At 40.1% G+C, this 12,760-nt stretch overlaps 1 protein-coding gene across 2 annotated transcripts in view; it reads left to right on the top strand.

Moving 5' to 3' along the window:
• Positions 1 to 2,259: 2,259 nt before the first annotated feature.
• PRKCI (protein kinase C iota) overlaps positions 2,260 to 12,760 on the top strand; it is a 69,903-nt gene continuing 59,402 nt past the window's right edge. Inside the window, exon 1 of one of the 2 annotated variants that reach the window (XM_012099411.5) lies at positions 2,260 to 2,603. In XM_012099411.5, the coding sequence (XP_011954801.1) occupies positions 2,503 to 2,603 (101 nt within the window). In that variant the 5' untranslated portion in view covers positions 2,260 to 2,502. The remainder of the gene's footprint in view (positions 2,604 to 12,760) is intronic. The other variant, XM_042234633.2, reaches the window with a different exon arrangement.

The raw sequence follows: 12,760 nt of genomic DNA, 5'->3' as shown, positions 1-12,760 counted from the left end.
GGGGTCTTCCCTGGTGGCTCAGTAGTAAAGAATCCGCCTGCCAAGGCAGGGGATGCAGGTTTGATCCTTGGTCTGGGAAGATCCCACATGTCTCAGGACAACTAAGCCCATGGGCCACAGCTAGTGAGCCTGTGCTCTAGAGCCCACGAGCCTACTCGACTACCGTGCTCAGGCACCACAAATGCCGAAGACCACGCACTCAGAGCCTGTGCTTCGCAACAAGAGAAGCCACAGCAATGCGAAGCCCGTTCGCTGCAACTAGAGAAAGCCTGCACACATTAATAAACACCCAACACAGCCACAGTAGATTCAAAATTCTTTAACAAAATATTAGCAACATACAATATAAAAAGGATATGTCACAACCAAGAGGGATTTTTTTCCCAGGAATGCAACATTGACTTACATCCAAAAATTAGTGTAACATATCACATCAATAGAATAAAGCACAAAACTACATGATAATCTCAATAGACACAGAATAAGCACTAAACAAAACCCAACACCCTTCATAATAAAAATAGGCAAAAAATTAGGAATAGAATGGAACTTCCTTAACCTGATACAGGGCATCTACAAAAAAATCCAGAGCAATAATCACATCTAATGGTGAAAGACTGAAAACTATCCACAGAAGACTGAGAATAAGACAAGAATGTTCACATACTTGTCTTTATTCAACATAATACAATAGCTTCTAGCTAATGCAATCAGACAAGAAAAAATAAAAGATATACAGATTGGAAAGGGAGATGTAAGTCTATTTGTATTCTAAAATGGCATAATCTTGTACAAAGGAAACTTTAATGAATTCATCAAAATACTATTAGAACTAATGAGTGAATGCAGCAATCCAACCTAGGATTCAGATATATACCAAATCGATTGCATTTCTATACATTAGCAATGAATAATAAAAATAGTATTAGGATGGGAATGTAAGTTGGCAAAGCTACTATGAACAACAGTCGATGTTAACAATGTTTTAATGATGTTAAAAAATGCTGATGTAGGCTCCCCTAGTGGTTGGTCTAATGGTTAAGAATCTGCCTACCAATGCGGAGCACACGGTTCAATCCCTGGTCCAGGAAGATCCCACAGACAGAGGGAGCAACCAAGAGCCAGAGCCACCGCTCTGCACCCAGAGCCACGGCTCTGCAGCAAGAGAAGCCACAGCAGTGAAAAGCCACCACACCTCAACGAGGAGTAGCCCCTGCTTGCTGCAACTACAGAAAGCCCCCATGCAGCAACAAAGACCCAGTGCAGCCATAAATAAATAAATGATGATGCATGGCTAGTTGGATGGCTTGACTGATTGGCTAAATATTCATTGTGCACCTGTTCCATGCAAGGGCAATATACAAGGGCCAAGATATGGGGGGCAGCAGAAGGAAGAAAAGTCAAGTCTTCCATCATACCTTCTGAGTTTCATTACATTTATCATTACATTTGTTACATATATTATACTACATTCCTTCCATAAAAGACGCTATGCTGCTGCTGCTGCTGCTGCTAAGTCGCTTCAGTCGTGTCCGACTCTGTGCGATCCCATAGACGGCAGCCCACCAGGCTCCGCCGTCCCTGGGATTCTCCAGGCAAGAACACTGGAGTGGGTTGCCATTGCCTTCTCCGAAAAGACGCTATCCTGAGCCCTTAATCAAATTCTTTCCCAAAAAGGTACTGTATAATTGAGATGATTTATGCAATTGGAAGGAGAATTTAGCAGAGAAGAAAGTCTAGAGTGTGACGAATCCCAATCATTTCCAATGTCCTCGGATGCCCAAGGTGGATTCAGGATTTGCACGCCAAAGTCTCCTGGGGCAGGAGCCGGAGACAGACAGAAGGCGGGGCTCTCTACTTGTAAGGAACCTCAAGTCCCAGAATTCCACGGGGACTCCAAATCCCAGAAACCCGCACTCCAAATCTTCTCCGAGTCCCCAGTCGGCTGACCGCGGACGCGACCAAGTTAGGAAACTGGGGTGAGATGCCACAGCACTTGTCTCCAACCATATTCGTAGGGAGGGCTTTTTACAAAAGTATAGTTATTTGAATCTTCACATTCTCTCAGTTACAGCTCCCACACAAGGCCCCCTGCCGGGGAATCTGATATGATGTTCAGCAGTCCCCATCCTCCCTCCCCTTTGCCTTGCTCCCCTAAGAATGGTTCAGCCGGACATTGAGGCTCCTTGATTTGGATCAATGGTTGCACCCGCCCTCCCCCGGAATGTGGGCCTTTGGAGCGAGCGAGGTGGGAGGGACGGAGGCGGGAGGCGTGCAGGGCCCGGGCTGCTGTAGAGGCAGAGTCGGCCGCCGGCGGTGGGAGGAGCCGTGCGGTTCCGGCTGCCCAGGCGAGGCGACACTTGGGTCCGCGCCGCGGGCGGGGACGACAGGTAGGCGAAAGGGCAGCCGCGGCTCCGCGAGAGGCTCGAGCTGCGGAGTCCCCTGCGGCGCCCGGCGCGCCCCCCGCACCCTCGGCCTCCGGCGAGGCGGGGGAATAAGGAGATGCCGACCCAGAGAGACAGCAGTACCATGTCTCACCCGATCGCAGGCGGCGGCATTGGGGACCACTCTCACCAGGTCCGGGTGAAAGCCTACTACCGCGGGTGAGTGTTCTGCGGCGGGGGTGGCAGGGGTGGGGAAAGACCAGCTCGGCTTGGCCTGGAGGAGGGGCGAATGTGGGGCTGGAGATGTGGGAGGAATGGTTTGGGCGGGCTAGTCGGGGGTACTTGGGATGGATGGCCGAGTGGTCGGGGGAGGACGACCAGTGGTGGTGCAGGACGCCCTGGAACCGCACGGCTGAGAATCCTGAGTAGGGTCCTGGGGAGGAGCCTTGGAGTAAGTAGGTCCCCTTGGTGGGTTTGAGAGACTCGCCTACTAAGATTTACAAAGAGCTTTACGTGTTTTAAGTCTGGATGTATTGGGGGTTGAAAGTTGATTCTGAGTGATGCCTTAGTTAACTAAGTTTACTATTAGGTTTTAAAGACGGGATTGCTTCCACTTGCTGATCCTTGTGATTACCAGCAGGCCTATAGCCTTTGGTTTTCTAAGTCAGATTTGTCTTGGTATAGAAGAGTTCCCGACATGTATCAGGAATATGATCAGGCTGCCAATATATTAGACGTAGGGGTTATATTTGAGTAAAGTTGATGTGTTTTCAGGGATATGCATTAGGTACTAGGTCTTGCCTAGGTTAGGTTGTGTATGTGTAAATTAAAATCCGTGAACTCTTCTTTGTCATTGCTCTAAGTCTTGTCCGATAGGGTGAGATAACTGCAAGAAGAGAAGAGGGTGAGAGTAAGCAGTTTTAAAATCTGTGATCTTTACTCATATTATCATCTAAGTTACAACTACTGTGGTTACCAAAAATAACCCAGTCCTAAAATCACAGTATTAAATCATATTCTGTAATCAGTAATCTGAAGTGTCCCCCTTCCTTTGAATTCAGTTGCTGTGTGAAATTTTTTTGAGATAATTACACTTAGGAACAACTGTTAGTGTGAGCAAAAAAGTTTGAAACTGAGGGCTAACAGAAAACCCAGCTTCTGTGGCCTGTCTTAACTGCTTGTCCAAGCAGAAGTAAATTGCTTTAAAAAAAAACAAAACCAAAAACTCAAGCACTAGGAGGTTTGAAACTGCAGTGCATACTTTTACATTCCTGAGAGGATCAGTGAAGATAGCGAACTTTCAAAATGCCTCCCTTGTTTTGATTTCAAGAAAATATAAGCTTCTATGTGTCTTATTGATTTGATAAAAGGATTTATTATTTTGTTTGCTGCAGTGAAGCCTCGGGCTCTGTTTATTAGCTTGACTGTATTCAGAAGTAGTTAAAGGAGTTATTTTGGACAGTAGCAGTGGTTTTGCTTAAATTGATCAAGGAAGTCTTGATTTGAAAACAATAGCTCTGTACTTTGCACTGGAAAAAAAATGCTTTGTTTCCTTTACCTTATCTTTAATTTGACAGATGAGATATTTCACTTTAGAATCTGCTCTTTTATAAAGTTGACGGCCTGTGAGTTGTTAGGTACAGAGAACGAAATATAGTACGTTTTGTTTTTTTATAGTGTCTGATTATTGACAGTTTTAAAAAGCTAGATTTACACACACACACACACACACACACACACACACACACACAGTAGGAACAGGCAAATTGTTCAAAAATATGAAATGAAAAGTGTTCCCCATCCAGTCCTTCCTACCTTGAGTTAACTATAATTGATAAAATGAAAAGTGTTCCCCATCCAGTCCTCCCAACCTCAAGAGTTAACTATGATTGATAGTTCATTTCTTGTTCTTCTGGAGATTGCCTTTATTTCTTACTTTAAAGTTTTATACTTCCGTTTTGTGACTTATCAACTTTAGATGGTATCTAGTGATCCCTTCCTCTGAAGGATGAGAAACTGGGTGCACCCTACACTCTGCTTCCTTGCTCCCTTATGCCTCTCAATTTTTATTGTTAAGCTATTAATTTTAGTTCATCGGTTTACTTTTCTGATTCTTGACATTAAATTTAGGTAGTTTTCAATGATTCCAACTATGAAACATGAAAATAGTGCTTCTTCCTTTTTTCTCCTGTTTTTATTAGTTTGACAATTGCAAATAGGCCTTGTGCTTAATTGCTCAGTTGTGTTGGACTCTTTGTGACCCTGTGGATAGTAGCCCACCAGACTCCTCTGTCCATGGAATTTTCCAGGCAAGAATACTGTTTGCCATTTCCCTCCCCAGGGGATCTTTCCTGCCCAGGGATCGAACCAGTGACTCCTGCCTTGACAGGCTGATGTTTTACCGCTGATACCATACAGGCCCAAATAGGCCTCACAAGTATACAAATTAAAAATCATTGTAAGCTTCTCCTTTGCAAAGAAATCTAAGTCTGGTATACTTTAGAATGTAGGTACTGCTCTAATTATAATTTTTTTTTTAAAGGAGGATAAAATGGCAACCCACTCCAGTGTTCTTGCCTGGAGAATCCCAGGGACAGGGGAGCCTGGTGGGCTGCCGTCTATGGGGTCGCATAGAGTCGGGCACGACTGGGGTGACTTAGCAGCAGCTAAGCAAGTCACTTATAACCCTATTAATGCTTGACTGAAATGTCTCCAAGACACTCAGTTTAACATCTTTTTGCTTATTTTTAAAAACCTATGAATTTTGATTAGTAGTAAATCAACCTCTTGCCGTTTAGTGCCTTTATTCAATGAAAGCTTTCTAATAGTGCCTTCATTTCAAGCCTCATTTGAAGACAACATCAGCACTCCAAATTGTTCCAATTTCTGACCTCTGAAATTAGATCTGTAAAGATTATATGTTTATTAACAATAGCCCAAACTGATGGTTATTATATTGTGTAGTCAGCTGCTCATTACTACAGATGAAACTAAAATGAGTCACCAATGAGGATAGTTAAATAAACAGGTTGGCTGTCTAGAACACCTGCCTGATTTTTAAGTAGAAAATTCTTCCCTTACTATCAAGAAGTGTGAGGACAATCTGCATTTGAAAAAATTTCTTTTCTTTCACATCATCAGAACGGCTGTTAGGGGAGAGTTTTTCCCTTATCCCCTTCTAACAATATTTCTTTCCAGTGAATATTGAAATCTTGGAATAACCAGAATTTTTTAGTGAATGAATTGCTGCCCCTTTCAACGATGTTTAGTGTTCTCATGTTGTTAAATTTGTTCTTAGTGCAACTGTGCTGTCTCCCTAGATGTAAAAGATATTTAATTAGCCCTTTTCTAGTTTTTAAGCAGAAGATTAATAGCCCTGGGAATGTGAGTTTATTGGATACCACCTAAGAGTGCCTGTCTCCTGGCCTGTACTCCTCTTTCCATGAGCTTGTCACTGAGTAGCCTGCCTTTCTTCAATCATTACCTACTGTTAGTTTGGAGGAGGAGAAACAGGTTTTGTGGGTTAGTGGTAGATTGCTATTGTGTGTGCTATCCTTATATAAAGTTACTAAATATTACGGGGTAGAATTTAACAAGGAAATATCTGGACTACTCATTTCCTTGCATAATAAACATAAGAGAAATTTTGTGAAAATCTTTGTAAACCACCCGCTGTTGAGCAGTTATGAATCCAGAGGATTCTTTCAGTGCACAGCTGCAAACAAAGTGGGATGAGCTCCTTACATATTTGGAAAGTATAGCTGGTTCAGTGATGAAGTATGCAGGATTTTCTCACTGTGGACAAGTCTTGGCAAGATGTGTTTTAAAAAGTATTACAAAACAATTTTAGAGATATACTTCCAGTATGGGTTCTATGGAAATAAGAATGATATATTGAGTTGAAAGGTAGGGGAAGGTCGGTTATTGGTCCTAGACCGTCTGGCCCGCACCTGAGCAGAGGCAGCAGCTCCATAGCTTCACCAGAGAGAGAGAAAGGGCATGGTGGCCTGCTGCCAAGCCCAAAACAACCCTCTCAGAAATTTGGATTAGATAATGTGGAGATAAACTGCTTGTCAGCAGCGAGGACTGAAGCTCAAGAGTTACCAGAGAGGCTGGTGAGGCCAGGATCGCCATGTGCAAACTGAAGGGCTGAGGAAATGAGAAAAAAAAGCAGTGTTTCTTGATAGCTTTCTAATACAGCTCCTGGACCTCTTTCTAAGATTACTTGAGTGTTTGTTTCTTTCATGGTTCAAATGAGCCTAATCAAAACACAGGTTGTAGAAAACCCAGTCTTGTTTAGGATTTCACATTTTACCACAGTGTGTTTCTACTCAGTCTAATAAATACTGTTGAACAAGTACTCTAAGCCAGGTACGTGGTCGCAGAGGATGTCAAGGTGGGTATAAGGCTCTGCCTTTAAGGAACCAAGAGACTTGTAGGAGAAAAGATTTTAGAAAGTGCATAAAGTGGTGTGTGTGTGTCTGTCTGTCTGTGTGTTTGTGTGTACGGATGGCTCTTGGGGAGGAGTTTGGGTTGAGGGAAGCCCTCCTAGAGGATGCGGTGTTTGAGGCTATTAAAGGATAAGTTTGTTTGTCTGGTGAACTACGATGTTGGGTGGGAGGTCATTCCAGGCATTGCACAGCTGCATGATATGCTTGGGGAGTTAAGATGGGTTTAGTCGTTAGTCCCATAGTCATTCCTCATTAGGACATAAAGTGTATAGTGGGCACCGATAAGAAGTGAGCTAGTAAGAAGGTTACAGGCACTGGATGAGGAAGACTTGAATATCATACTTTGGACTTCAGATTATTTCTCACTGGTGAAGATTTTAAGTAAGGGATGCATGAGTTAGATTTTTGTTTTAGAAGGATCACTCTTGGAACCAGTGTAGTAAATGAACGAGCAATGGATGGAACTTTTATCTGGAGGCTTTGGAAGGAGTCCAGGTGAGAGATTCTGAGATGGAAAAGAGGATGTGGATTCAGGGGTGATTTCAGGGGGTGGAATCATTATGAATTAGAGAGAGATTGCTTGTGGAGAAGAGAGAGGGTCTGAGTCTGACTTGGATTTTCTCATTTGGATAGACTAGGAAATAGAGAAAGAAGAGATTTATTAGAGAAGGTAATTAATTCCCTGGAACAAGTAATCAAAATTTGCTTTGGGGGCATCCAGGTGGAAACGTCCAGAAGCAATTGAACAGCTGTTTCTTGTGTGCCTGCTCTGTGTCCCCAGCACTGTATGTGACAGACAGCTAACCTATGTAGGAACATGGCTGAGAACAACGATAGGAACAAAAATGCCACCAGCAGCCGACTACACATCATAAAGACAAGGCACCAGAGTTAATTTTTAAAATACAGAAATATATAAAGTAGAAAGTTCCCCCATAACCTCTCACCCTCACTTCCTAGGGGGGGCATTGTTAACAGTTGGGGATATTCTACATCATATCAATATATGTATACATATACACACATGTTTATTTTTCCTATAAATGTGTTCATATGTTTATATGTGTTTCTTTAACTTGAGTTTTTTCATTCATGATCATTTTTCCATGTCAGGATAGACAGATAAACAGGTAGATACATATAGATAGAGCAATCTGCCCCTTTCTGTATAATTGGCACATAGTGTTACGTACTATTGTTACACCATAATTTATATAATCTTTTTCTCTGGTTGATGAATTTTCATTAAATTGCTCTGTCAAGTCATGTTGAAGGAATATCCTTATATTTAATATATATTCTTGAGTGGTTGAAGATATGCCTATTTTAAAACTTGATATTATCCTCCAAAAATGTATCAATTGACATTCCCAATAACAGTGTACAAATGAAGCATTTTTCCTTATGATTCCCTTATATCTTATCAGTCTTTTAAATTCTTGCAAATACAATTGGCAAAAAACGCTAACTTTTTTTTTAAACAATATTGAGACATAGATATCATTTCTATTTTATGGGTGATAATACTTGAGCCTTAGTAAACCACAATACAAAGTTGAGTCTTACTCTTCAGAGAAGTTTCTCTTTGCCCTGTTAATATATTGATGGGCCTTTTTGAGATTACTTTTTCTTTATTGTCAAATTCATATTTCATAGTTCTTTTCTATCTCCTTGACTATTAAAAAATAGATGTTGCATTATGGCTTTCTTATAATTAACAATTAATTTGAGGGGTGATACTTTGAGACTGTACAAATATTTCCTCACCACCTTTCACCCAGTGGTGTTATATCCATGGATAATTGTGCCTAAATCTGTTATATTGGTGAACACAAGTAAAAAATTTTTTCTGATTCTGCTATATTTAATTTAGGAAAAAAACTTTTGTTGAAATAGCGAAAGGACTGAATATGGGGGGTTTTTTTCAGTTTTTTTTTTTTTTTTTTTTTTTTAAGCAGTGACTCCTAAGGAAAAGCTTTAGATTCTTTATTTTAGAACATAGGAACATAATGAATGCTTAAAACTGTTTGACTGGTGAAGCACAGTTAAAAATGCTTTTTTTCTTTTCTTTTTTAAATTCAGCTAAAACTATATCTAAATTTACCATTTGGGGCATCTTTGTGGTGAAGCAGACTGTATTGTTGAAGACCAGTGGTAAGCTAATTTATGCCAACACTGAAGTTAAAACCAGGAAAAAAGTCTTCCACGGATAATTTGTTTTATACCTTAGAAGTAATATCTTTATTTTGCAGTTTATTTTTAGTTTTGGTACTATAATAAGGATCTGGTGATTGTGGGATATATGAACATGGTGCTTACCCAATTACTTAGAGGGGTATTTATAAAAAAAAGTCCCTTAAAGGTTTTAGTTCCTGGAACTTAAGGAGTGGCAGTTGATAAAGCCTGACTGCTTCACTGAGTCTCTTTAGGATGTATGTACTTATGATTTCTAAAGGATTTTTAAAGCATGTTTTGAAAATATTTGCACATTCTGGTAAATATTTTACAGCTCTTGAAAAATAAGTTTCTGGAAAATCTGCATTATTTACAAATATGCTTCCATAGTGTTAATTTTAACTATGAGTGGACCTTAATATATCAATAACCTCAGATACGCAGATGACACCACCCTTATGGCAGAAAGTAAAGAGGAACTAAAAAGCCTTTTGATGAAAGTGAAAGAGAAGAGTGAAAAAGTTGGCTTAAAACTCAACATTCAGAAAACGAAGATCATGGCATCCGGTCCCATCACTTCATGGCAAATAGATGGGGAAACAGTGGAAACAGTGTCAGACTTTATTTTGGGGAGCTCCAAAATCACTGTAGATGGTGACTGCAGCCAGGAAATTAAAAGACGCTTACTCCTTGGGATAAAAGTTATGACCAACCTAGAAAGCATATTCAAAAGCAGAGACATTACTTTGCCAACAAAGGCCCGTCTAGTCAAGGCTATGCTTTTTCCAGTGGTCATGTATGGATGTGAGAGTTGGACTGTGAAGAAGGCTGAGCGCTGAAGAATTGATGCTTTTGAAGTGTGGTATTGGAGAAGACTCTTGAGAGTTCCTTGGACTGCAAGGAGATCCAACCAGTCCATTCTGAAGGAGATCAGCCCTAGGATTTCTTTGGAGGGAATGATGCTGAAGCTGAAATTCCAATACTTAGGCCACCTCATGTGGCCTCTTCACCTCATGTGAAGAGTTGACTCATTTGAAAAGACTCTGATGCTGGGAGGGATTGGGGGCAGGAGGAGAAGGGGACGACAGCGGATGAGATGGCTGGATGGCATCACGGACTCGATGGACATGAGTCTGAGTTAACTCCAAGAGTTGGTTATGGACAGGGAGGCCTGACGTGCTGCGATTCATGGGGTCGCAAAGAGTCAGACACGACTGAGTGACTGAACTGAACTGGACCTTAATAAGAAATTCATATTTTGATGACATCTGATCATACTAATTTCTTCTCTTTGCATTCAAAGAGATAATGTCACACTTGTTCTTTGCCAGGGAAGTTCAGTGGAAGCCTTTTCTTCTCTTCTGATTTAGTTCTAAAATGTATTCTCCCAGTCCTCACCCCCTCATACTAGTAACCTGGGAGATAATTTGAAAGAAAGATTGCTTTAAGGTAAGCAAGTTGCCTTTTAATGTCACTAGAGGAAGGAACTATTTTCTGCTCTAATTTTCTTTTTAAAATACAAATTTTAAAAATAATTAGAACAATAATTTTATTTATGTATAACAGTAATTTAAAATTTGTTTTATATTTTATTTATATTTATTTTATTATAGAGTAACATGTATCATAAAATCATACCTTTACATGGTAGAAAAATTACTTATAATCTATGCCATTCAGAAGGGTTTCAATATTTACAAAGTACCTCTTCTTTCTATCTCTTGTCTCCTCCTAATCCCCAGTTCCACCACCTAGATTTAACTACTATTAAAATTTTGCTTTCTTTTTATTATATCTGTTGATCAGTATGAAAGATGAGGAATTTAGCACTTTTTCATTGCCTCACATGTAAAACTTAAATAATATACCTCCTCCTGCTTTTTCTTTTATTTATAATTATAGTAAAATGTTTTAAATTGATTATCTTAACCATTTTTAAGTGTACAGTTGAGTAACGTTAGCTATATTCACATTGTTATGTGACCAATCTCCAGAACTTTTTCATTTTGCAAAACTGAAGTTACATATTAACAATTCTTCTGTCCTCCTCCAACCCCTGGCAACTACTATTCTGTTTTCTGTTTCTATGAATTTGACTCCTGGTGGCTCAGAGGTTAAAGCGTCTGCCTGCAGTGCGGGAGACCTGGGTTCGATCCCTGGGTTGGGAAGATCCCCTGGAGGAGGCAATGGCAACCTTGCCTGGAGAATCCCATGGACGGAGGAGCCTGGTGGGCTACAGTCCACGGGGTCGCAAAGAGTTGGACACAACTGAGCGAATCCTTAGTCCTTAGTACTTAGATACTTCATATACATGGAGTCATACAGTATTTGTCTTTTGGCGACTGGCTTATTTCACCTTCAAGATTCATTCCTGTTGTAGCATGTATGAGAATTTACTTTCTTTTTAAGGCTGAATAATACTTCTTTGTGTTTGTATATCACATTTAGTGTATGTATTCATCTGTCAGTGAACACTTGGGTTGCCTCCACCTTTTGGCCATTGTGAATAATGCTGCTGTGAATGTGGGTGTACAGATATCTATTGGATTCCCTGCTTTCAGTTCTTTTGGATATATGTAGCCAGAAGTGGAATTGCTGGATCATATGGAAATACTTTTTAAAATTTTTTGAGGAACATCCACACTGGTTTCTATAGCTGCTGCACCATTCTACATTCCCACCAGTAGTATACAGGGCACCAGTTTCTCCACATCTTTGATTACATTTGTTATTCTAGGTTTTTGACAATAGCCATCCTGATGGATATGAAGTGACATTTTATTGTGTTTTTTCCTATTGGTGTGTAGTTGATTTACAGTATAGTTAGTTATGTTAATTTCTGCCCTATCATTATGGTTTTGATTTGCATTTTTCTGATAATTAGTGATGATAAACATTTTTTCTTAAGCTTGTTGGCCATTTCTATATACTCTTTGGAGAAGTGTCTGTTCAAGTCCTTTGACTATTTTTAAATTCAGGTTATTTTTTTTTCTTTGCTTTTATATTTAATTATTAGTTTTAGATAAGAGTGTTGACTCTCCATTAGGAAAGACATGTTTTTGAATTTATACTTCCTTTTTCTTTCTCACGTCTTGATTTTTCTTGTTAATTTTTACACTGTAAGGGTATATAACTGTTATTCTGTTCTTTAACTCATATTTTTAAAGCAGTTTTTAAAAAGCAGTTATAATGAACGCTTATGTAAGTGTGGTGTACTTGAAAACCTGTGGTTAGATGTTTAGAGAAGGAAAAGTAATTTTGTGTCAGTAAAACTTCTCTCTTTAAAGGGTTCCAGTTACCTTTAATTTTAGGGGCTGGTATGTTTTCTCCATCAATTTTATCTCATCTGTTTTCAGTCATCCAGGAGTTTTTCATACTTTCTGGTCTGCTGTTGATGCCTTTTCTAAGACTTTGATAAACTTGTCATTTATAATTTTCTGTAATTTCCGTGGGCCCTTAGAATGAAAGGGGCTTCCCTGGTGGCTTAGACAGTAAATAATCTGCCTACAGTGTGAAAGACCTGGGTTCAATCCCTGGGTCGGGAAGATCCCCTGGAGAAGGGAATGGGTAAACCACTCCTATATTCTTGCCTGGAGAATTCCATGAAGAGAGAAGCCTGGCGGGCCACAGTCCATGGGGTCACAAAGAGTTGGACACGACTGAGAAACTAATATTTTCACTCAGAAAGGATATAGATGTTTGTTCCCTCCACCATATTGAACAATCTGTGTGTTGTCTTTAGAAAGCTGG

The sequence above is a fragment of the Ovis aries genome, chromosome 1 (genome assembly GCF_016772045.2).
Source record: "Ovis aries strain OAR_USU_Benz2616 breed Rambouillet chromosome 1, ARS-UI_Ramb_v3.0, whole genome shotgun sequence".
NCBI lineage: Eukaryota > Metazoa > Chordata > Mammalia > Artiodactyla > Bovidae > Ovis > Ovis aries.
Note: the sequence above shows the minus strand (reverse complement) of the source record. Positions and strands in the feature narration are given on the sequence as shown.